Below are 25594 nucleotides of genomic sequence, written 5' to 3' on the forward strand. Positions count from 1 at the left end.
TGCCTGGCCCCTCCCTTCATACTGATCACCGTCCACCTTTCTCTGCAGTCAACTGGGTCATCAGAGGCCACGAAAAACAGATGCTCTGCATCGTGCAGGGCAGTTGTGACTGAAAAGCAGGAAAAGTTGAAAATCAATATTCTCTGTGAAATCCCGTCCAGTTTAAGTTTGTTGACAACCCATTTGGTTTTTAGGAAAACCCTTGGAAAGCCAAACGAACCTGCCTGGGGAACGGATCTGCCTTGGGCACCCTCAGTGATCTCTCGTCTAGGTCCTAGCAGAGACAGAACTGAGGCTACCAACCACAGCTTGTGCAAGTTGTGCAGGTCATGTGCTTTCCCACAAGACTGGGCCTTCCTAGTGGGCAGGGAGAGGGCGTTAGTCCTCTCCGGTCCTCGGAACCAGAACAAGGCCGTAGCCCCGCGTGCTCAGGCCAGGGGACAGGCGGAGCGGGGATAAAAAGGGATGGGTTCCCGCCCGCTGGGAAGTGAGGCAGAAACTGGGCGTTCTCACAGACACATGCCTGGGAAGGAGCGACCAGGGCAGGACCTGGGGAGGGAGGGTCCCCGGGCTAGAGGCCATCTGCCTCCGGGGACAGTGACTTCAGACAGTGAAAGGAGGACGAATTCCAGCTGGGCCTGGACTGGAGGCAAACCTGCCCCAGGATGGAGCCTGGCCGGCTTGGGCTGCAGAATTGGGAAAAGTGGGCAGACAGCGGAGAGGTTCCTTTTTTAGGGTGGGGGTCTGAATGCCCACGGGGGAGGGGGACTCACGACAGGGGAGGGCAGCCACCTGAACGCGCTTCAGGAGGGAGGCTCGAGGTCTGGCAGGAGGAGCCTACGCTCAGGGGCTGCAATGGAGGGGAACAGGGGCTCCCGGCGGAGAGGAGTTGGGAGACGGGGGTGTGCCCGCTTTTGGAAGGACAAAAGTTGCCGCGTGGGGTAGCCCCTGGCGTGCACCTTCCCGCCTCCGGGGCATGCACCGGGCCAAGCTCAGAGAACACTCTCGGCGCCTTCCCCGGAGACCCAGCAGCCGGGACCTCCTAGCTCCCCGTCCTGCCCCGGCGGGGAGGGGGGGGGGGGAGAGAATGGGTTGGGGTCCCTGGAGGCCCGCGGCAGGCGGGCGAGCGGGACCCGGGCGCCCCGGGGACTCTCGGGGTGGGGATGCTCCAGCCCTTCCTGCGAGGCCGCGGGCGCGCCGAGGTGGCCGGCGGCGGGGCTCCGGGAGCCGGGCCCGCCGCGCCGCTCTGCCGCCGCCTGGGGGTGTCTCTGCCTCGCTGCGAGCCGGGAACCGCGGCGGCGGCCGCGCCAAGAAGCGCCGGGTCACCGCAGGCTGAGGCGCCCGCCGTCCCCGCCCTCCGCCCGCTCGCCTCCCCCCTCGCCGCCGCCGCCCGCGCCCGCTCGCTCCGCGCTCTCCCCGCCTCCCCCGCCGCGCTCCTCCGCCCGCCCCTCGGCGCCGCGCCTCCTCCGCCCCGCGCCCTGCGGTGCTGCAGCTGCGGGCGGCTCCAGCTGCCCCCAGATGTGGGCTGGGCGGCGCGCGGGGAACTTTCGCGCCGGCTGCGAGTGCGGGGCCGCGGCTGCGGTCGGGCTGCCATGGATCCGCCGGCGGGCGCCGCTCGCCGCCTGCTCTGCCCCGCGCGGCTGCTGCTGCTCCTGCTGCTGCTGCCGCCGCCGCCGCCGCCCGCCGCCGCCCGGCTCGCCGCGGCCGCCGACCCCCCAGGTAGGCGCGGCCGGGGCCCCACGCCCGGCCCCCCTCCCCTCGGCCCGGGCCCGGCCCGCCCGCCCCGCCGCCCCCTCCCCGGGCACCGTCCGGCACGACTTGGGCAAACTCCGCGCGCCCCGCCCGGGGCCAAGTTGGCCAACTTCGGGGCCGCGTTGGCCGCGCAGGGGGCGCCCCGCGGCGCTCCCGGGCGCCTCGGGCCGGGGGCGGGCAGCCGCGGAGCGCTCGTGGCCCCCGGGACTCGGAGTGGGGAGCCCGCGGGCCGGGGGAGCCCCGCGCCGGAGAGCGCAGCGCCAGCCCCAGCGGGTCCGGGGGAGCCAGGGCGCGGCGGCGCCCGGGCTCGCGTCCGGGGACGCTCGGGAGGAGCCCCGGGGCTGAGCGCGCCGCCTCGGGCCCTGTGCATGGGTTGGGGCGACCCGGAGGGGATCCACGGAGATCGGGGGAGGACCGTGCTTCACTCTTCCCGTCCTCGGGTGCCCCGGGAGATGGGGGGTCGACAGCGGGCTGGCCGGGAGCTGGACAGAGGACAGGCCGCCGGTGCTCGGGGTCGCCGAGTTCTCGCCACCCGGGAGGCGAGCGGTGAGAGCACTCGGGTGGCACGGCCCCGCCGAGGGGGTCTGGGCTCACGGGTAGGGGGCAACCGAGAATGCTCCCGAGCCGCCCCACGTCCTGCCAAGGACGGTAGGATGGGGGGCCGGAGGGGGCACTTTGAAGTCGCCGCCCCCTGGGGAACTGCGAGATGTCCGCGGAGCGCCAACCCGGAGCGGCTGGCAGGGTCCCGGCGGGTTACGGCCCGGGGGCGGCGGGAATCCGGCTTGGTGGCCCTGTTAACGCCCCTTCCCGGCTGCAAAAAAGCCGGGGAGGCGCAGGCTACCTCCCGGGGACTACCTGGCGGAATGCCTCCTCCCGTGGCGGGGGCGCTGGGGGGCGGGATGCAGGGCGCCCCGCGGGGCTGTCGCCACCGGTCTAATGCCGCTTCCCTTGGCAGGCGGGCCCCCGGGCCCCGGAGCGGAGCGCATCCTGGCGGTGCCGGTGCGCACTGACGCCCAGGGCCGCTGGGTGTCCCACGTGGTGTCGGCGGCGACCGCCAGGGCAGGGGTACGAGCCCGCAGGGCCGCCCCGCTCCAGGACGCGGGCGTCCCGGGAGGCGGCGAGGAGGACCCCGGCGGCCGCCTCTTCTACAACGTCACGGTCCTCGGCAGAGACCTGCACCTGCGGCTGCGGCCCAACGCCCGCCTCGTGGCGCCCGGGGCCACGCTGGAGTGGCAGGGCGACGCGGGCGCCGCGCGCGTGGAGCCCCTGCTGGGGAGCTGCCTCTTCGTCGGGGACGTGGCCGGCCTGCCCGAAGCTTCCTCGGTGGCGCTCAGCAATTGCGACGGCCTGGTGAGCCCCGCTCCTCTCTCTCTTTCTTTCCCCCGGGTTGACCTAGCTTGGGCTTGGGAAGCCAGTTACCGGGGAGCCCCGCGGAAGGCAAGGCTTGCAGGAGGCCCTGGCACTCCTGCCTTCCGTTCCTTCGTAAGGCATGGGCTCATCTAACCGGGCTGGCTGGAAGACCAGCCTGTTTTGATTGGCTTGAGAAGGATGCAGTTTATGTAGGGAGAAGGCCAGACTCTAGAAGCTCTCCTAAAGTAGCAGAGTGTCTGTGTGGCTCCCTCCCTGCACACGTGTCGTATCTAAGAGTGAACTGGTGTAGGTGTGGCATGGCCGTGAGTGTGTATCAGCACATGTATTTCCAGGGTGTCAGCGGGTGCGTGCACACCTGGGTGAATAGGCAAATGTGCCAGCGTGTCTCTGTGCACATGTGCATCTGTGGGTCTCTGCGCATACGGTTAAGTGGGTGTCCCTGTGCAGGTGTGACAGGTGTGTGGTGGGTGTGGGTGCTGGCAGACAGTTTTCTGTGTGCGGATGGTGCCAGCCCTGGGAGCTGAAATGCCTTTAGCCCTCTGCCCCCTGGCTGACTGGGAGCCACTGATTTTTTTTATTTTTATTTTTTTAATGTTGTGGTTTCCTGGCGAACTCCAACTTATCATTTGAAAAGTAGGTTTTCTGGGTTTCGAGCCAAGGGGAGCATTTGGAAAATACAGGTTGTGGTGCCCACAGGCTACTCGGCTTTTTGTGGGTGGGGGTGGGGGTGGGGTCAGGCGCTGGAGGATGGGAGAGAAGTTGGGGGGAGGGTCCCCTCTGGGGACTGCCCGGGCCGCCCGCTGTGGCTGGAGCCTGGGAAATTCTCCTGCTTCCGGGGACCCCCCGGAGGGCCTGTGGCTCCGCACGAGGGGGCCTCGGAGGAAGGCTGGATCGATGCGCAGGGAGCAGGCTGACATTGGCGGTGTTCTCTCCGGCGGTTCGGTGGCCTGGCACGCGGCAGAAGCCACTGCAGCTTTCTATTTTGGTTTGGGCGTGCGGTGGTCAGGCCAGCTCTGCTGGTCAGACATCTGAAACCGCCCACCGTGGGTTCAGCCTTAATTGCTGGTCAGGATGCTCCTGCCTCCAGTGAGTGGCCGCTGTCAGCCTGGCCCCCGAGCACGCCCGTCCCCCGGCCACCGAGAGGGCGCGTCCGGCCGTCTGCAGAGCCAGCAATTACATTCGAGCCGAACCACCGCAGGCGGTCTTTTTATGGAGACACAGGAGACTTCACTTGTTGCTCAGGAAAATCACTGCTTTGGGCTGGATGGAGTTAGAAGCTGGGCATGGTATAAAGAACTAGAAAAGTCCTTGGAGGAGTCGGGTGAAATTAGTGCAAACCTTTAGACTCCGGGCGGACTCTGAGGACATCCTGGGCCTCCTGAATGGGCCACGTTTTCACCCTGGCATGAATTTCCTAAATGGGAAGGAATCGGGGGTGGGACTTAGGGGTGGGGTAGGGGGTGGGTTTTACACGATGCAGTCTGTCGGTGTGCAGACTCCTTCCAGATGGAGCGCCTTTCAGTATTGGCCCTGTATCATTCATTCATCTGTTCCTCTGGTGATTCATTCATTCAGCCAGCACCTCCTAATGCATGCGTGTGCTCCGTATTGGTCAGAGATGTGGCGGGCCCGGTACCACCCCGGCGCTTACGTCCTCTGGTGGCAAGCATGCTGAAGGGCGCTCTGGCTGGGGATTTGGGGGTCCTGGCGGCGGGGCGGGCTGTTTTTTATTTTTTATTTTTTTTAAAAAAAGATTTATTTATTTATTTAATTCCCCCCCCCTCCCCTGGTTGTCTGTTCTTGGTGTCTATTTGCTGCGTCTTGTTTCTTTGTCCGCTTCTGTTGTCGTCAGCGGCACGGGAAGTGTGGGCAGCGCCATTCCTGGGCAGGCTGCTCTTTCTTTTCACGCTGGGCGGCTTTCCTCACGGGCGCACTCCTTGCGCGTGGGGCTCCCCCGCGTGGGGGACACCCTTGCGTGGCAGGGCACTCCTTGCACGCATCAGCGCTGCACATGGGCCAGCTCCACACGGGTCAAGGAGGCCCGGGGTTTGAACCGTGGACCTCCCATATGGTAGACGGACGCCCTAACCACTGGGCCAAAGTCCGTTTCCCTATTTTTTAAAAACATGTTTTTATTACGGAAGTTGTGAACGTACAAAACCGTCAGGCACGTGTGCAGAATTCCCATACAACACCCCTTCACCAACACGCCACACCGTGGTGGAACATTTGGTACAGATTATGAGATCCTATCATCAGGCTATTACCACTAATTATGGTCCGTAGTGTACATGTGGCATATTTTTTCCCATCCCCGGGGGGGGGGGTGCTATTTGAATGGGGTCTCGAAAGATGAGTTGCCATCTGGAAAAGGCACAGGTTGGCCACGGGGACAAGCGAACGGCACGTCCAGAGGTACCCGTATGAACTGGCCCAGCCGGGCCAGACAGGGAGGATGACAGTTATACACAGGGGGATCCACTGTACCTGAATATAGCGAAGCAGGGTGTGCCTGCAAATCCCCAGGGATCTTGTTCAAATGCAGGTTCCATTTCCGCTGGGCTGGGGTGGCCCCGAGGTTCTGACTCTCCAGTAAACTCCTGGGTTAGGCTGATGTTCCTGGTCTGTGGAGCACACTTAAGGAAGCCAGGTTTCTGTAGCTCCATCGCTCCGAGAGCGCTCTGCAAGATCGCAGCACGCGTGGCTCTGAGCAAATGGGGTTCCGTGGACTCCAGTTTGGGAAACACTGCATTTCGTGTTCATTTTGGGAGATCCAAGGCATCCATCAGGGCGTATGGGCGCTGGGAAGTTTGGTTTTAAGGAAACCTCTCAGATGTGGTGTAACCCAGCACTCCCACACAGACGGGACCACGGAAACCCTTTCTTTGCAAAATTTGTGGAACTAGCCTGCCGGGAAGATGTGCGGAGAGGCCGTGGAGCAGAGGTCCGAGTGCGAGGTCCCAGCAGGTGCTGCGGGCTTGCATCTTAAGTCTGGATGCTTAGGTGGTGTCTTAGTTGGCCAAAGGCTGCCAACACAAAGTAACGGAAATGGGTTGGTTTTTATAGATGGGATTTGTTTGGGGTACAAGCTCACAGTTCTGAGGCCGTGAAATGTCCACATCAAGGCCCCATCAGGGACGCTTTCTCACCAAAGTCAGCTACTGGCGATCCTGGGGTTTTGCCACGTGGCGAAGGTGACAGCTGATCTCTGCTGAAGTCCCTGCCTTCCCTCCAGAATCTACCGTCTCCTGCAGCTCAGCTGTGGGCAGCCAGGCACAGGGTTTGTCTCTTTCCGGGCCTCTTCTCTCAGTCTCAGCTTCTCCACTTTCTTCCCGAGTTCCGCTGTGGGCGATCAGGCATGTGGCTCCTCTGCTCAGCCTTGAGCAGCTCTATGGGCGCGGCCCCGTGGGGGCTTCGTGCTTCGGCTTTGACTGCTAGCCATCTTTGAGTCCTCTCTCTCATGGTAGGGTCAGAGATGGTGGCTTCCTATCTCAGGGTCTCTCTCTGTGTCTCTGTTTATATAAAGCTCCAGCAAGAGGGTGGAGCCCCAACCCGAGTCACACCTCACTGGCACGGTCCCGTCAGTCAGAATGTCCACACAGCCTCAGAAACGGATGAGTTCAAGAACATAATCTTCCTTTTTGGGATTCATAGAAAACTTCAAACTGTCACAGATGGGACATGCCTCTCCCAAGAGCCACGGGCCCTTTCAGGCCTATTTTCCCACCCCTGGAAATACTAGCCCTGCGATTGCCTGGCCTGGCTGAGTTTGTTTCTCTGCTCTAAAGGAAGGCTGCTGGAACTTGCTTTACTATGGACAGCCATCTCCCAGTCCACGTAGCACAGTGGGATTCTGATATCTGTGCATTGGTTTGGCTGCTTTTGGTAGCAAGGGACAGAAAACTCAAGTCAAGTCCTTTGAAACGGGATGGGGAACTTCTTACCTCACATGGTGGGGAAGTCTGCAGGGGAGGCTGGACCCAGACGCCCCGCCAGGTCATCAGGACACTGCCTGTCTCTTGCCTCCTCCTTTCTGTCGGTTTCTTTCGCAGACTGATTCCCTCTATGGTGAATCAGGGGGACGGGACCCCCAGGTGGTGCCAGGCTGATGTCTTTTGCTGGTAACTGCTGCAGATCACTCAGAGCTGGAGTCAGCTACAGAAGTCAGGGCCTGAGGTTTGCAGAACCCTATAAACTGAGAGTGTGGGTGCATGGCTCCCCAAAGCGACTGAAATCAGACCCCAGCACAGCCAAGGAGCAAATTCTATTGCAGTCAGGGAGAGGTGCACACCAGGAGATGACACACGAAGACAAGGTTTGTAAGCCGTGCCATGCACCTTACTTCCCGAGAGGCTGGTGGGTGTAGTTTCTGGTTCCCTTACAAGGCACTAGATGGGCATTTTTCATAATATTCCCAGGGAGGGGTTAAAGTTTGCTTTTTCGCAGTGCATCAGAAAAAAAAATGCTTAGCCAAGTACTCTTGTATGTCATGAGCCTTCTAGGACCTCCTGGGACCCATGATAGCTGTGCTAATTTCACATCATTCTCACATGCTCGTTAAAACCCAATGAGAAGCCTGTTGGCATAAGAAATAAAGTAACAGTAACTGCAATTTACCACAACCCCGCCCTGGTGCACGCCGGCTGCTGAGAACCTTACGCCTTATTGTCTTGTGTGAGTCTCACAGCACGCTGTGGTGTATATCCTTCCGTCACCCTCCTTCTACGGATGAGCACACGGAGCCTCCAAAACCCGAAGGAGCCTGCCTCGAACACTGCAGCCATAATTTGGACACGTCTTTCTGATTCCAAGACCCTTCCCTATTTCCTGTATGCAGCTGCCGTTCTTGCATGCTGATAAAAAGAATAAATACAAACAACTGCATTAAAAAAACAAAAACACACACACACATTTCCTACCATTCCTGCTTTGACTCCTGTAGACTTTTTTGGTCAGGCGTGTTACCCTGGTGGCTGATGGCCCACTGACCCCCTGGGGCTGGCTCCTCGGTGGCAGCTCCTCATGGGTGGGTGAGGGCCGGGGGGCTGCCACTGCAGCCGCTTACTGTTTGGACTCCAGTGGAACGTCTGTACCCCCACCCACCCGTGCTTCCCCACTCTGGGTGGCCCTGGAGAATTCTCCCGCCTGGCGTTGAGTCTGCAGGCAGGGGAGTCGGGGAGGATCCGATCCCCGAGGCCAGGTTGGATCCCGGGGCCTGAGGGAGGAAGTGTGCGTCCTTTCCGAGCGGCTCCTGATGAGCTCCCATGACCCCTGTGAGGCCGAGCCCCCGCTGTGAGGCCGAGCCCCCGCTCCGAGGGGCCCCCTGACCTGCTCAGGGTCTCACAGTGAGAAGGGAGCCAGGGCTGCTCCCTGGGGACTGGCATTCCCCGGCCAGGCCGCCATCTTGGCCAGGCTCCCGCCCTCTCCAGTCCTGCTGGGTGTCTCCGTTTGCCATGGCTGCTATGACGAATACCGCCCCACGGGTGGGCTAAAGCAACAAGCATCCGTTGCCTCACGGTGTTGGAAGCCAGAGGCTCAAAAGCAAGGCACCCGCCAGGCCGTGCTTTCTCCCTGAGGCCTGTCGTGTCCTGCGCTGGCTTGCCACCGTCCTTGGGCCTCCTTGGCTCCCGCTTCTGCCTCCGTCACACGGCCATCTCTCTCTGCTGCTCTTCTGGTTTCTGCTGATTTCCAGCTTCTTCCTGGGGCCTCCGGTCGTCCGATGAGGCTCACCGTGATGCGGTTTGGCCACACCTCAATAGGCTATTAGAAGATCCTCTTCCCAAACTGGTCCACACCGTAACTAATGCATCTCCGAAGAATTCTTTACAAGTGGGCTCCCGCCCACAGGGCCACACATGAAAGACTAAGAGTGTGTCTTTTTGCTGGAATCTGGTTGACCGTACTGGGCATTAGGAGTCAGGTACAGGCTACATGGAGAAGACAGAGAGAAGTCCATCGCTGGCCGAAGGGACAGAGGGAGTTTCACTTTTCCTAACAAGATTGCCGCTTTCTAGGCCCGTACACCGGACTCCAGCGGGCTCAGGTGCTTGCGCAGGGCAGGCAGGTGTGGGCGGGCTCTGGGGCTGGGGGGCTGGGGAGGGGGTGCCTGGGACTTGAAGCTGCCCCGAGGGGCCTTCCTTATGCCCGCCCAGCCTTGGCACTGCCTAAAGGGCAGCAAGAAGGCTCCAGGGGGTCTTAGGCCAGCTGTGAGGAATACTATGTGGGGGGGTTGTGGGAAATTCTGGGCTCCCCAGGTCCCCTGGGCTCCACAGGTCAGAGTGGAGCACCCTGCCCTTCCCCTGCTCTTGGCAGTCTGCCCTGCCACCCAGTGTGGTCTCAGCCTGCTCCACGGCTCATTACCCTCCTGGCTGTTTAAGACTCGCTCAGTTTATGTGAGGGAAAACCAGCTTACACTGGATGAACCAAAACAAGGGCCATTATGGGCTCACTCATCTGGGGAGTCCTGAGGAGCCCAGCTTCAGGCACAGCTGGATCCAGGCGCTCAACGCTGGTGTCAGAACATGCGCTCTGCGTTCATCTCAGGATGGCCTTCCCTGGATGGAGCCACCTGAGGCTCTAGCTTACCTTGTCCTCCAAGGGGGCAATCCTCCCCCTGAAATGGCAGGTGCTCCTTTCTAGATGCTTCCCACAGGACTCCTGGGGAAGGCTCTGTTTGGCCCTGCTTGGGTCATCTTGAAACCAGTTGCAGTGAGGAGGTGTCTAGCCTGAGTCTCCCGCCTGCCTCTGAGGTTGAGGGTGAAGGCCAAACCCCTGAAGCTCCTGAAGTAGAGAGGGGTGTTATCACGTGAGCACGGGAAAGGACGAGTGTGCTGGGCAGATGCAGACAACTGCACCGGATTCGAGGCTCCCCATGTCCAGCCCAGAGCTCATCCTGAGCTTCGTAGTTGCCTGCCCAGCTGCTTCCAGGACTCCTTTGCTGGATGATTCTCATGCTCCTTACATGGACCATGTGCAGTGTTGGCATCTCAACTCCCTCCAGGCTCCACCCTCTACTGGCCCAGAATCCCAGGGCCGCCCCTGCCTTCCCTCTCCGCAGCCCCCACATCAGTCACCCGTCACCCTGACCAGTCTACCTCCTAGTCATCTCTGAAGTTCATCCCGTCTCTACACCAGCTCCTGGCTCCAAGCCACCATGTTCTGCTCCTGCATCCCTCAACTTCTCCCCATTGGTTTCCCTCCAACAACCCATTCCCCATTCAGCAGCCCGCATGAGTTTTATAAATCACAAGTCAAATCATGTCACTTTTTTGGCTCAAGACCTTTCAAGCCCACTGACTCCCCCGTGCTCTGGGCCCCGCCAGCCTCCAGCCTCATTTGTCACGATGTCCCCTTCCTGCCTGAACTCCGGCCACACTGGACTTTTTCAAACCCCAGATACCCCAAGCAGGGCCTTTGCACAGGTCTTTCCTTAGCCCACTCTCCCCCACTCCCTCTTTTTTTTTCCCATATAATAACTTTATTTATTTATTTTTAAAGATTCGTTTTATTTATTATTATTTTTAAGGATTTTTTAATAACTTTATTTTTAAAGAAGTTTTAGATTACAGAAAAATTACATGGAAAGAATAGGGGATTCCAATATACCCCATCTCCTCCCACATTTTCCCTATTAATAACATCTTACGTTACTGTGGTACACTTTTACAATTAATGACCAAATATTGAAGCATCGCTATTAACCAAGCTCTGTGGTTTACATATGGTTTACACTTTGCACTGCTCAATTTTACAGGTTTTGACAAAATGTATAAAGGCCTGTATCCGTCATTGCAAAATCTTGCAGCACAGTTCCAGTGCCCTAAAACTGCCCTACGTTTCATCTGCTGTCCCTTCCCCCTCCCCTCAGAACCTGAGAACCACTGTCTTTATACCAATGTTACAAGCTCTTCCACTACTACAACAATAATGCCTCCTTTGGTCCATGGTTGCATTCCCCCCTTACGTCTGTGCAGTCCTCAATCTTGAGGATTTGGGGACGGTGATGCCTGCTCTGCTTCAGCTGGAGAGGGGGCTCAGAGCTGAGGGGGCGGATGCAAGGAACGGTTTTGCTTCCAGTTGTAAATACTCTCCGTTTTTTGGGATGGGAGTTGTCCACCATCATTTCCCTGGTTGTCCTGGACGAGTCCGATGCACTGAAGGTAGGTGTTGTCTGCAGCTCTGCTGAGAGTCAGGGCTCAGCCAGCCGTCGCCCCCTTCTTCTTGATCGGGCTCACTCTGTAGGTCTCACCGCAGCACCACGGCGTCCGGGAAGCCTCCTGGACATTTAAATGCACCGTGGTTCTTGGTAACTTGTATGCCCAGCACCCAGCTTTGTTTAGCATCTGGTTGCCACGTGTGATCGTGCATTCCCTCTCCTGTCTGTGGCGGTGTCCACATGACCCTGCGTGGGAACGGGCTGAGCTAAACTGGGGGCTGTGAGGAATGTGCACAGGAAACCGGGGTTGGAAGCATGTGCGGGGAGGATGTGGGATCGCCCTGAAGACCCGGGCCCCAGTGCCTGCCCCTCTTCTCCACATCTACTTTGCTCCAACCTAGGGCGTCACCCTAGAAGAGTGGTCGAAAGTGCCGCCTCTTTCCCCACAGGAATGCAGTTGTACACACCCAAGGTTTTGCATGCGTTTCCTGCCCTCCTTCATGTTCATGGAATCTATTTCTATCATTAAAAAAAAACCTTTTGGCTGGGACCTCCCCCAAACAATTGCTTTCCTAGTTTAAAATAAAGGAAGGGCATACTGAGCTTGTTCTTTACCTTCTATCACTCACTCTTGGATTGGCCTTTTTCTTGACTGGCAAGTAGATGTGATGACTGGGGCTCAGCAGCCATACTATGGCCATGAGGACAAAAACCAAGGACTAGGTATGGTGAAGAGAATGAGAGAAGAAACCCTAGGTCCTTGATGACGTCCTCAAATTGCACCATCCCTGAATTGCCTACTTCTGGGTTTCTCATTACATGAGGAAAACAAACCCATACACAATCAAGTCATGGAGTTAGGTTTCTGTTACATGCAGCTGAACTCAATGCTAAATAATATACCCTAAGAAACCAGTCTATTAAATGGGACTCACAAAGGTCACCAGGGACCTACAGGAACAAACAAAAAGTCCCTGGTCTAACCCACACTATTTTAGTTTGCATAAGGTTCTTAAGGTAAAATATCAGATTTGGGTTGGCTGTTATAATGGGAATTTATTAGGGTAAAAGCTTACAGTTCTGAGGCTGTGAAAATGTCCAAATGAAGGCATCATCAGAGATGCTGCCTCACCAAAGATTGACGCTGGCAATCCGGGACTCCTCCCGTGTGTTAAGGGAAAATGTTGACTGGTCTCTACCTTCTCCTTCAGGCTCACTTTCTCCCAGAGCTCAGCCGTGGGTGATAAGGTATTTGGCTCACCTGTCTCCCTCTCCTCTGGATCTCACCTCTTAAGCTGTGTGCTGCTCTCCTGATTCCAGCCTCCAGCCTCTCTCTTAGGCTCTCGGGGTTTCTCTGTCTTTCTGCAGCTGTGGGCAATCCTGGAGTCCTCTCTCATATGGCAGGATAAAATGGTGGCTCTCTCTCTCTCCTCCACTTATATCGGATTCCAATAAAAGGATTAGGACTCACCCTGGTCCAATTTAATCAAAGACCCTTAACTAAACTGAAATAATCAGAAGTGATCTAATCGAAAGGTCCCTTAACTGAATCTAACTAAAAGGTCCCATATGCAATAGGTTTACATGCACAGGAATAGGTTAGCTTAAGAACATGATTTTCTGGGGTCCACAAAAGGCTCAAACCAGGACACAAAGTAAATCAGGAAGGAAAGATCCTATAGGGAAGGGGTGGAGTGGGGTTGAGGAGACCTTGGGCTGGGCTTATCTCCCTCCTGGGCTTCACTGTGTCTAGGTGTGAAGTGGGGTGGTGTGTGTGTGTGTGTGTGTGTGTGTGTAGTCAACAATCTCTAAGGACCCTTCTGGTACAGCTCCTTCTCCATACACAAGTAAGAGGCCAGTGGCAGGGAGAAGTAGGGGACCCTGTGAGCCCATGCCCCATCTCAAGGGGCCAGCTTGATGCCACTTGGAGTGTGGGCTCGTGGCTGCTGGATTTTCCTGGGTTATGTTTTTGATTCTTTCGACACTGTGCAGGCCAATGACGAGGGCTTTGGAGGCAGATTGGGAACTGTTGGGTGCAGTGGCCGCAGCATATCTGGATGGGCCTGGGTCTCCTCCAGGGGCTGCTCAGGAGGCAGGAGCAGTTCTGGGAGTTTGCTGAGAAATCGACTTGCTTCATTACACCCACCGCTTCCGTGGCACCCACGACCTCCTGCCTGACTTTACCACCAGTTTCTGGTGGGGGCTACTAGGAGGGTGGGAAAGGGGTTCCCCAGCCTTTACTTCCTTCTTTCACTGGGACTGGAGAGAGACGGTGCTGATTGTTGACTGTCAAGATGGATGTTAAGTCATGGGGCGTTTGTGCTCGGGTTGGCAGAGGAGCAACTCACACCCGCCTCATAGAGGTCCCCTCAGGATAGTGTTAGGTGCACAAAGAGGAAACTCAGATGGCTTTGGCCAATGAGACATCTATAGATTTGTGGGATTGGAAAGGCATAAATGTAGGGGTGTCCCAGCAATCAAGGGGTGTCACCCGAATCCTGCTCTCTGAGCTCCTCTTCCCCCTTGTCGCCCGTGCCTCGGGGGCTGACCCCTCGCAGCCTGCAATTGCCCCCACCCCCCTGGCACGCTCCCAAGGGCATCGCAGTGGAAAAGAGGAAGGGCCTATATTTTGGAGGCTCCCACGAGAGCCCTGAGCCGCCCCTGATTGGATCGGCTTAGGTCATGGGGTCTTTCTGTTGACCAATCGCTGTCGGCCAGGAATGCTGAAGTGCTGATTGGCTCAGGCCTGAGTCACATGGCTCACCGCATGCGCAGAGCTGGAGGAAAGCATCCCTGGGCAGGAAGGGTGGAGCTGGGGACGCTGTAGCCGCAAGTCTCTCGCGTGCACCGCCGAACCCCTGCTGACCCTCGTTCCCCGGCGCGGACCCCGCTGACTTCTCCTGGGTCACGGCTGGCGCCTCCCCGCCGCTTCTGCATTGCCACCCTCTCTGTTCCTGGCCTCCCATGGGATCCTGGCCATATTCCTGTGAGCCAGGCACCATCATTGCCATTTTACAGATGAGGAAACCGAGGCTCCGGTGACCTACATAGGTCACTGTGACTCTTTCCGTCTGTTGTGGCCTCTCTCCTGGGGAGCCTTTTGAGAGGGGGAGGGCACAGTGGAGCCTGCCCTTGGCCCTTCCTGAAACCCGACCCAGCTGGTCACCGGTCCCTGAACCCCAAGGCCAGGGGAGGGCCTTGCCTCAGGCTCAGGGAGGGTCCCGTAGTGCAACTGGAAACTTACCCAGGGTAGCAAGGTGCCCCAATACCCAGCAGCCCGTGAACCCCATTCCAGAGGGCTGACAGGCTCTGGAACAGTCCACCAATTGTCTGCCCCACTTCATATTTTGTGGAGTGGGGGTCGAGTTCATTCCTGCAAATATTCAGTGCAGGCAGCTGGATGGGGCTCCATGGGAGGGCGCCACCCTTCAGGGGCATTCCTTAGGGACCTGGAGTGGGTCCCCTGGACTGCGAGGCTGCCTCATACTCAGCCTGCTGCTAGCCTGGAGTCTCGTGTGCTGGCACTTGAGTTTTCAGGGCCCGACACGGAAGACGGGGGGGGGGCCTTGCCAGCTCCACTACCCCTATGGTGGAGAAACTGAGGGGCTGCCTTGGAGGGGGAAGCTAGTTCAACTGTTTGGGTAGGAGAGCAATTCAGTTTAGGCCTATGGCCCCCTCCCCAGTCCCACTGCCTGTCCTTTCTCATCCACCTTACCCGGCCTGGGTCTCTTCAGGTTTTGGGGTCCCTGAGTGTGCAAGGAGGGTAGGTGGCAGCAGAGGCATGGGCGGGCCACCGGGGGTGAGCAGGTTGGTGGCACGTGTGTCTCTGCTGCTTCCCTCCTACAGAACAGGCTGAAGAGCTTGGGAGGCACCCCAACTTTGGGGATTAAAGGGCTCCCTTTCCCCCACTCCTCATGGATCAGCTTGGGCTTGGCCTTGGGGTTGCTTTTGTTGGCGTCCCGACTTGGTGTTTCCACTGTGTGACCTTGGACAGGTTACTGCCCCTCTCTGCTCCTAGCTTTTCTCCTCTGGAAATGAAGAGCATCCCAGTAGCGGCTGCTGTGTTGTTGTTGTTTTTCTCTTTGCCAGCACTGATGGTGGACAACGTGCTGTGGTAAGCCTTGGACACGCTTCTTTTTCTTTGGCTCTGTCTCTGCCACCATCTGCCCATTTTCCAGTACAGGAGACCTGGGAAGCAGCATTCCTGCCAGCCTCGGACGGCTGCGCGCCTCCCTGCATTCCAGCCCTTGCCTGGCTCTTCCTTGGCCATTCTCTGTCATGTTGTGCCTGCCCTGTCCTCACCGGCGGGGCCTTGGGTGTGCCCGTGGCGCAGGTTGCTGAGTATAACGATGCTACTCCTTTCGGGGTTGTAGGTTTCACTGTCTTCCTGCCAGAGGGTGAGAGTTACCTGTCCTGTACCCGCCTCCCCCGGGTGCTTAATGTTTAGGCATGGGTATGCGAGTGAGGGCCCTTGCTCAGCGTGAGCCGAGAGGAGCGGAAGGCAGGGTCCTCAGCCCAGCTTGTGTGAGGACCGCAAGAGGGTGCCACAGCTGGCGTGAGCCGAGGCGTCAGCCTGCGCCTTGGCCGCCAGCCCCCTGGTGGGTCCACTCAGCTGGAGCCTGCAGGAGCTGTGTGGTGGCCTCAGCTGGGGCCTGGGGCCTCAGGATTCCAGCCTCTGGGGATCCACAGGGGTGAGGGTGCCTGGGCCCCTCGGGGGCACCCCTGGGTCTGTGTGGCAGCCTTTGTTATCCCTGACCCCCTCCCTGCCTCCAGGGAGCCTCTGCTGGACGTAGCCTTCTGCTGTGTGTGTGTGATCGCGTGTGAGCAGATGTGTGAGTGCCCGGGAGCAGGCTTGCTTAAGTGACCACGGCATGCAAGTCTGAGTGCACACGCACGGGGATACCCAGGCGTGTGTGCGGCTCTGTGTCAGAGGCGTGTGCGTGTGAGGTGCATTCCCGCGTGCCGGTGCATGCATGTGTGTGTTCTTGGCAGCTGGGTGGCTGTGCGGAGGGGTGGGCAAGGCCCTGGCCCCCCGAACCTTGGCGTTGTCTTCAATGTGCCCCACCTGCCGGGTAGGCCAGCGTGGGAGGGCCCCAGGTAGGAGCCTCCCGCTCTGCTGCGTATGTTTCATATTAAATGTCAGCTGTCCGCCGGGTCTGCGTGGTGCCATTAATATGGAGAATTTATTACTGAGCCTGGAGCCGGCTCCTTGGGCTCGTCCATGAATTTAAATTACACCGCACGTCTGCTTCAGGGTCTGCGGAGTGGGGCGCGCGGCTTCCGCTGGGAGGCCGGGCAGGCTCTATGCTGGGGGGGCTGGTGCCCCCACCCTGCCCTATGAGCCGAGGAACCTGGGGACACATTTCAGTGAGCAACGTGGGGAAGCAGAGGATTTAGCCGGGGCTAGGGAAGTGAGCCAAGATGGGTGCAGGTCACCCTGTCATCTTGGCCTTGGTAGCCCCCAGGGCTGCAGTTCCTTGGATTCTGAAAGAGGGATTCTGTGAGCATCTCTGGGTATTGGACGGATGAGTACACGAAAAGCATTTAGCACTGGCCAGCGGGTTGGTACCTGCTGGCCATTTCTGTCTTGTTGATTCTAAGAAACCCTCAATGATAAGACAGACTCTTCCTTTTCATCCACCAAGAAAGAGGAACGAGTCCCGACTGAACCACAAGACGGTTTAACCAGAGCCTTAGGAGGCCCAGGCATCCATCTCCCCACCTGGCTTTGCTTTGATGGCTTTCGCTAGCACTTTCTCCTGCCTTCTGCTGAGTGGCGTCGCACACGACCCGCTGTCCTTTTGCGCATCTCTTGATAACAAAGTGTCGCTCAGCTGCGCTCACCTCTGGGCGTCTTTCTCTCTTTGGTCAAATACGGGATGGCAGTCCTTCCTCCTGTGACAGCTCTTTGTCTCTTTGATGTCAGAGCTGCAACCTGCGCTGTCGCATGCCTTTCTGCGCACGTGGTAACTTTTTGCCAATCATAGCAAAACATTTCGAAGGCACTTCGAATGGTAAGGATTTCAACGTGGGAAGTCCCAAGACCACACATAACTCAAGTGCAGCGATGACACTATGAAATGCCACCGCCGAGGCCGTGTGTGCAGGCAGTGCCAAGCAGTACCCCCCGCCCCCCCATTTGCTGATGGCTGACGGCCGTGATAAGACCCTTTGGGTATAAGGTCCATCCTTATTTCAGAGATGGCAAAATGGGAAAAAGGTGTGTCTTGAAGTCGTGGAGAGGTGGTTTTATTGTCACTGTATTACAAATGACATGCTAGCCTGGGAGTCCCAGGCTGGGAAAGAAGGTTCCGCAAAAGCTGGGCTGTTGGCGTTGGAGGGGTTACTGTTTGTCATCTCTGGGAACACAGCATTCAAGGATCAGTCTTTAAACCTGTGTATTCTATTTCTCCTTTGCAAGCTGGGATTGGGGCTCCCTGGCACGCGGTATTTATGTTTCTTGTGTGGTTTGTCTAAGCTTCAGTGGTGGTTAGTCTGAATGGGACAGAGCTTTGGAAGGCATGCTAAAAATTGGCTGTCAAGAACTGTGAACACATTGGTGTATACGTGTATACATTTTTTTTTCCTTTCTGGATTGTGACATATACCCTCTCCAGGTAGTTGCAGACAAAACCTCAGGCTAGGGGAAACCACACTCCATTCCATTTATCTGTCAGTCGGTCCTTTTTCCTGCCTTAGTACTAAACTATGCTCACCATTAGAGCTATAACACGGCACTGTCCAGTGAGGTCACGTGTGGTTATTGAGCTCTTGAAATGTGGCTAATCTGAATGGAGAGCAGCTCAAAGTGTAAAATATATACCGGATTTCAAAGATGAAGTCAAAAAAAAAAAGAATGAACTATCTTACATACTTTTGAAATACTGATTACATATTGAAGTGATATTTTTGAAATATTGGATTAAATCAAATTTATTATTAAAATTAATTTCATCTTTTTTTCTTTTTTACCGTGCCTACCTTATTTTTCTATTGGCCACTGTTGTCTTGAAACATCTGTTTGGATACTTACCCCTTTGTGGCTCTGTTTTTGCAAAATTTTCTTTACTGGCCACATCTGTTTACTCTTTCAAAGAAAATTTGGAATTGTTTTGTCAGGTTAAAAAAAGGAAATCCCTCCAAATTTGGCTGACATGAAATAAAGCTTTGCACACAAATTAACAGAGGACTCAACATTGTTTACAATGGCTTTTTAAATTTATTTTCCTTCCATTTTCGTGTTGCCCAGTGATATTAGAATGCCTTTTGTATGTCGGGCTCCTGTTGTTGCTTTTTTAATTTTAAGTTAGGGTCATTTCAAGGATTTTTTCCCCTTTCCTTTTGGCCATTGGGACTACAATCCTTTCTGACTATTCTTGCTATACAGGAAGGCTATTGATTTTTATGTAATGATCTTTTATCAAGCTGCTTGATTGATCTCAGTCATTCTGATATACATCTGCGGATTCCCTTGGGTTTTCTAGGTACACAGTTGTCCTGTATGTAAACGGTGATCATTTTGGATCTTCGTTTCCAATTTGCACCGTCTGGAACCTTCGGAGCGAAGTTAAATAACAGCAGTGGCTTTGCGGGTCCTTGCCTGCACCCGGCTGTAATGGAAATGCCCCCGGCGTTTCTCTGCTTAATAGCATGCTTGCTCGTGGATCAAGATGGATTTCATGTGAAAGCAATATTCTCCCTCTGATTTCTAGCTTTCTAAGATCCCATTTCTTATCAGCAAAGGAGCAGAAATCTAGCTCCAATGTGTTGAACACTCCCCCCACCCGCCGCCCAAGCCCAGACTGGCCATTCCCAGGGATTTCTGTTCCACCTCAGTTGCCCACTTCACTGGCCTAGAAATGAAAACCAGCCCCCGTTTACAACCTGTGGCTGGAACCCGCACCCAGGAATCATTTTTACGAGCGGGGGGCTTTCCTGGGGAGGAAGGGTGCGCAGTGCCGCTGAGGTGGCTTGGAGGTGGAGCGGCACCCGTAGGCCCCAGGTATGAGATGAGGGAGGAGGACTTTCCCCGGAATTGTGAGGTTCTGTTCCTCTCAGCAGCTTTCTCTCTGCCTCCAGCTTCTCGGGAGCAAGCTCCCTGGATGCGCCCCCTGCTTCCGGCAAGAAAGTGTGCCCTCCTCTCGGAAGTGTTGGCACCAGCAGGCCCTCTCTGGAGCTGCACTTTGGTGTTTTTTCCAAACACAGATAGTTCCCGGGGAGGCCTGTGGCCTGCTGTGCAGAGAACAAAACTGTTTTTCACCGTTGCTATCTATCTGTCTGGGGGCGGGTGGATGCTGAATTTGGGGAGCTATGGGGAGACACCCACGCCTTGGCCCTAACCCCGGAGGTTCTGATGTATCCAGTTTGGCTGGGACCCGAGGCTTTGCACTCTTCAAAATCCCCGTAGAAGATAGGGAACCACTGGCCCAGAAGAAAGTCCTGAGTCATCAAGCCTGCTGGCTCATGACTCAGTTTCCCTAGTTGGGACACCACACCTGCCTGGCAGGGCTTGGGAGGGAGTGAAGGAGAGCCAGGCTGGCTGCCCAGAGTCAAAAGGGAATGTCGGGGAAGGGTGTGGGCTGGGAGGAGATGGGCGGTCCAGGGGGATGCTCAGGCCTCCTGGGGGTCTGGAGCCTGGGTCGCTGCTGCCGCCTGGGTCTCTGCCATCAGGCCCCCCACCTTGAAATTCAGAGCCCTGGCAGAGGGGAGAAGGGGTGTGGACGCCCAGGGCAGGTGGGGTGGGTGCAGCGGTGGGCCTCCTCCTTGGTGCTCCCCAAGGCCCTAGCCAGGCCTCGGCTCCTGGGAGGCTGCAGGCTCTGTCCCAGCCCCTCCCCTGCCCTTCCTCCCTTTCTGACCACTGGCTGAGGGTCTGGGCGGGGGGCTGGGGTGGGGGGCGGCCTTGGCCTGTCACAGCCTGCTGTGGTCTTGCTGGGTGACTGATAGAACCAGGGGAGGTCCCAGCTCAAGCTGGCCGAGAGAAGGTCTGTATTTCCAAGGCAGCTGCAGAGACCATTATTGTGGGAGAGGGTTCGGGGTGTCAGGGTTGGGTCCCTGTTCAGAGCTCGCCCTTCCATTCCTCCCTTCTGTTCTCTCTTGCCTTTTTTCCTCCCCTCTTCCCTCTTCTTCCTCCAGTCCCTTCTGTTCCTCTGTCCTGTCCATCTCTCCCTCCCTCCTTCCCTCCTCCTCTCCTCCCTTCTTGTTTTCTCTCTTCTCTTTCCTCCCTCACCCTAAGGCCTCCTTCTCCCCCCACTTTCCCGTCCCTCCTTTTTCCTCTCCTCCTTCCTTCTCTGTGTGTCCCCTTCTCTCCCTTATCCTCCTCTCCCCTTCCCTCCCTGTCTCCCTTCTCCCCCGCAACCCCCCAAATAGAAGCCTTATCTCAGGACCCCAGGGCCACCCTGGGTGGGGAGCTTTTCTCCATTGGCCCCGATCTGTGCAGTCACATCCATATCTCCACCATCACCGCGGCGCTCCCAGGGCTCCACTCGGGTGGCGGGCAGCTCTGCTTCTCCCCACTGCCCAGGAAGGAAAGCAGGGCTCAGAGATGGGGTGGCCCAGCCTGGGGCTTTCTGCTAGAGCGGGAGCTCCAGATGGTAAAGCCTTCGCTGTCATCAGAAGTCAACGGAGCCCCCTTCCACCCTCAAAGAGGTGGGGCTTCCTTTTCCTCCCCTTGGCCCCTGAGCTCTTGATGCCCTGCCAGCCCAGGAGGCCCAGGCCTCCACCTGGCTTCGCCCCACCTCGGACAGGGAGTCCCGGCCTTTGAAGTGCTGTCTCTCCTGGGTGGTGTCGGGTGAGGCAGGATGGGCCGGGCTGTGCCCTGCCCCCAGGGCTGCCGGGGAAGGCGGCGGACGTGGTGTCCTGCAGGGGGACGCCCGACGAGGGTGGTGGTGGGGAGGGAGGGGGCGAACGAGGGCTCAGATGCAGCCGGCCTCTGCTCGGTTGTCTGGGAGTGGATGGGGTGCAGGATGGAGGGGTGCCACTCGTGTCTGGCGGAGGATGGCAGACCCCAGAGGGTGGGAAGGATATGCCAACTGCCCAAGATCTCCCCCCTTGCCCCCATCATCAAGGTCCCTGGAGTTGCTGTGTTCTTCTCTCCAGGACTCAGAGCACAGAAACCAAAGTCGGGGGGCAGCCTTGGGGAGACTGCTGGTAGCAGTGGGGTGGCTCTGGCTGGGGCGGATGCTCTGGAACTGACACTAGGCTGGGTCAGGAGGGCCCGGGCTGTTTCGGCATCTGCCTCTTCTGATTGGCCGCTGGGGTTCAGGCCTCACGACCCTGGCCCGCTGGCCTGTCGCCGCCCACCTGGGTTTCCGTGTGCCCAGACGTGAGGCCCCTGGGCTGGACTAGCCTGGGACCTTGGGTCCTGGGTATTCACTTTTCGGCGAATTATGCGTCAGCCCAACCCCTTTGTGCTGGCGCTTCGTGGGTACCTGGGGGTTGCCTCCCCCCACCTGCCTCCTCCCCTGTGCCTCCTGGGGGCTGGACGCTGTTGGTGAGCTTGGAAGGATTGATACTTGGCTTTCATGTCTTTGGGACAGATCTGCAAGGCATCTCCTGTTGATTTCTTCTCTTCACTTCGGCTGTGGAAAACAGCCTTTCAAAGAAGTGCTACAGTATGTGTTTTGCTCCCTTCCTCCCCTTTGAATGCAGTGGAGCATGTTTAGCTGTCCTATAAAAGGTGTTGGACTCCAGTATTTTGTTTTTTCTAAATTGCTATACTGTCGTCTGCACACCACTCATGAACTCATTCGCTCTTTCCTCATTACTTTGGGAAGCATATCCCATCACCTCTGAAGTTCACAGAGATGCTCCGGTTTATTTCCAGCCTCTGTTTTTCTTTTTGCACAAGCTGCAGGCTCTTAAGTACTAATGCTTAATGATATGATCTAGCATCTCATAGGGCAAACATTACCATCATGACTTTAAAAAAATGTTTTGGTTGTTTTGGGTGTTGTTTTCTTATGATCTTAAACAATATTGCGGGAGGATCGCTATTTTGGATGACATAGCATACCTAAAATCATGTCCAGAGATCAAGGGGCCACATCAAATCTTTGCTGAGCAAGTGAGTGACATCTTCGCGATGTTTCATTTTCGCAGGGAAAGAAGATCATCAAATATTTTTTTAAAATCCCCAGGAGGTTTATTACTACGAGTTTCAGATTTTTATTGCCACTGTGAATAGGTGCTTCTCCATTAAGTTTTACAGCAGGTTATAATAGCTATCCAGGAGCAACTTTAATCCATAATAGTGTTGATGACAATATACTCTGCATACCTGGGACCTGACTGTTTTAGATTAATAGTATTCCCAGAGTTTGGACACCTTCACTCCCAAAGAGCAAGCAGGGCTAAACACGATATTTCAGTACAAATGACATATTCACTGGCACCACTGCAGCTTAAAAACTTGAAAATCATTGTTGCCCTGGCAGACCCAAGCCCAGCACTGTCCGGCCTCTGTAATGTGAGCCACTGGGCCCATCTGATCCCTTTCTCCCAATGACTTCCACCTTCCCTAGGTGCTCCAGCCAATCAGTCTTCATTGTTACAGAGGTCTGAATGCGAAACATGCATAATCGCAAAAAAAAAAATCCTTGAAAAAGAAATCTCTTGCTTGGAGGCCTCCCATGTTTGCATTCCCAGGTATATGAGTTTCTATATTTATTTGACACTGAGGCATTTCATGAACTCCATTATTTGTTTTTCTTTGTTGCTGATTTTTTTTGGGGGAGGGTACGTTTCTAAGTATACCATTGGTGATATTTCCTTTTCAATATTTAATCATTTTATTTATTTACATTATGTCTCAGTCATTGGCTTAGAGTGCAAACTTGAATGGTGTTAATTTTCCAGGGAAGCCACAACCACATCTTCAGAGCCTGCCCTTTGCGGGAGGTGACAGTCCCTGGTCCTGCCGATATCTCTGTAAACAGTGGTGGTGCTGGACTCCAGATGGACGAGTTTTGGTCTAAATGGATCTCACCTCTTCACTTAGCCGCGATAATAGGACTTTTCTTTCCCTAGCCTGCTACATCAAGTGGAGCTGTGAACGCAGAACAAGTGTGTGCAGTGGTTTCATGGGGGAGCGGCAGTGGGTGGCAGCCCCCCTTAGGCCAGGGAGCCTCTCTTAGCCCCCAGTGCAGGGGAGCAGCGTACCTGGACGTGTGCAGGACTGGCAGCCAAACGCAGCGTTTCAAAGACCTTCCCAGGGTTCAACCGGGGCCGTGGAACGCTTTCGGGAGAAGGTCGACAAGTAGAGCCATGTGTATCACCCAAAAATTCCACGTGAATTTGGGATGCGAAGCCCAGTGTTTGAGTCCCTGGCTTGCCACGGACTGATGAAATAGCTTCGCGGCACTTCAGCTTTCTCGTTTGGTAGGGGCGGAGTCTGCAAACAGGCGGGCCGGGTGCCACATCCACCCAGCAGACATGTTTTGTTTGGCCTTCCCAGTGTTTGACAAATTTCTCACAAAGCTCCAGATTTCCACTTTCTCTTGAGAACCTGGGAGATGCGGTGGCCCTGGGCCTGCCTTCTCGCAGGCTGGAGCTGAGGGGCGGCTGAGCCTTTTAGACGCATCCCATGGCTCCAGGCGCCAGAGACCTCACTGCTCCTTATAATCACACCGGCTTGCCTTGCTCATTTCTGTTCCTGCTGCGTCCCTGGGTCCGCACCAGAGGTTTTCCCTCCTGTTGAGATGGATGCAGCGTGGGCTTTGGAACGAGTCCCCTCTCCTCTCTCCCTCCCTTCCTGCCTCCCTCCTGTCCAGGGTTTTGGTTTATGGACCCTTGGCTCAGGGCAGGGGCCTGGGCAGGGAGCTGACATGACACTTGAAGTCAGACGTGGGCCTGTTCTGTTGAGCATGTTTAATTCCGGCTCCTTCCTTCTTGCGCCAAAACTCCTACTTCTTGGATTCCCCACTTTTCTCATCTGTGAAAGGTCAGAGTTGATAGCACCAACTACCTTGGGGGGATAGTTTCAGGATTAAATGAAATAATGCCTCTGGCCAGCCTTCAGGAATGAATTGCCTTTGTTATGACGAGGTAATATTTTCCTCATGGTGCTGTTACAAGGAACTGAAGTGTGAAAGTACTTGGAAACCTAGGAAGTGCAGTGCAGAGATTCATCATTTTTTTGAGTGGCTGGGCTTGGCTGGGTGGGGAGGATGTGGGGGACACAGGCTAGGGGTAGGCTGTTCCCCTCACCCCAGGTCATAGCTGACCTTGGCCATGCTGCCAGATGAGGCCCTGACTGTTCTAAAATGGAATTCCTGGGTCAGAATAAAGAGAACAGATGTTTGTGGACAAGGCCAAGTGCCTCTGACATCACTGAGAGCCTGTCAGGACACGGCGGAGGCCAAGGGGTCCTTCGTCTCTTCCTGTCGACCCAGCATTTCTGGGGCTGCTGCCAGGGCTGGGAGTGGACAGGCACACATACCCCACCCCCATTTCTTTTACCAAATCCTTCCCCCCCTGGACGCAATTAGCCAGGAAGTGGCCAAGATTTCCAGACTGGAGCAGGAGTGGGGAGTCCTGTTGGCAGGCAGGCCTCCTGGGGAAGGGAAAGGCAGGCTTGGAGGGCGGGTGGACGCTGCCAAGTGGTGGAGCAGCATTTGTGGGTGGAGAGCCATCCCCAAGCCACTGGCCAGGGGAGGGGGCGCGTGTCCCTTCCTCCCCATCACCCCCAGAAGGCCATGAGCCTGCCTGTCATTTCTGGAGGGTTTGGCATGCTGCTAGGCTCTTACTGCAGTCCTTTCGGCGACACCTCATGGCCGAGGTGCCTGCCACTTTGTCCCTCCCCTGGGGAGTACTAGGTCCCCCACAGAAAGCTGGGGGCAGACTGGCTTGGGCCCGAAAGGGAATGCATGGGCTGCTCAGAGGCCTCTCACTGTGTCTCAGCTCCGCCTCCCGCTGTGTCATCCCTGTCTCTAGTGGGCCCTCCCCTGCTTGACTTCAGGCTCACTCCAGCAACGGCTAGATGCCAGCAGAAAGATACCATCATTTCCTGCAATGGTTTCAGCACAAGTCCCAAGGCAGATTATCATTGGCTCCAGTCAGGTCATGTGCCAAGCTTTTGGCAATGGGTCTGTAGCCGCGGCCAGAGGCAGTCCTTTCATTGGCCAGTCTCGGTCACATGACCACCCTTGGCTCCTATAGGAAGTCAGTCAAGCGTGAACCACTATGAGGGGAGATGGAAGGGTTGGGTGTGCCCCCGCCCTTCCCACCCCCAGGTTACTATTGCCAGGACGAGGGAGAGCAGGTACTAGGCAGAGCAGAGCAGTGGGCAGCCACCGCTTTCTCTGACTCCTGAACCTCTGC

The 25594-nt window shown here is 56.5% G+C and overlaps 1 protein-coding gene across 1 annotated transcript in view; it reads left to right on the forward strand.

Moving 5' to 3' along the window:
* Positions 1-1509: 1509 nt before the first annotated feature.
* The window catches only part of ADAMTS2 (ADAM metallopeptidase with thrombospondin type 1 motif 2), a 294248-nt gene continuing 270163 nt past the window's right edge, over positions 1510-25594 (forward strand). Inside the window, exons 1-2 of the mRNA XM_058283377.2 lie at positions 1510-1719; positions 2708-3102. Coding sequence (XP_058139360.1) covers positions 1593-1719; positions 2708-3102 — 522 coding nt within the window. The 5' untranslated portion in view covers positions 1510-1592. The remainder of the gene's footprint in view (positions 1720-2707; positions 3103-25594) is intronic.

This window comes from Dasypus novemcinctus, chromosome 2 (genome assembly GCF_030445035.2).
Source record: "Dasypus novemcinctus isolate mDasNov1 chromosome 2, mDasNov1.1.hap2, whole genome shotgun sequence".
Classification (NCBI taxonomy): Eukaryota; Metazoa; Chordata; class Mammalia; order Cingulata; family Dasypodidae; genus Dasypus; species Dasypus novemcinctus.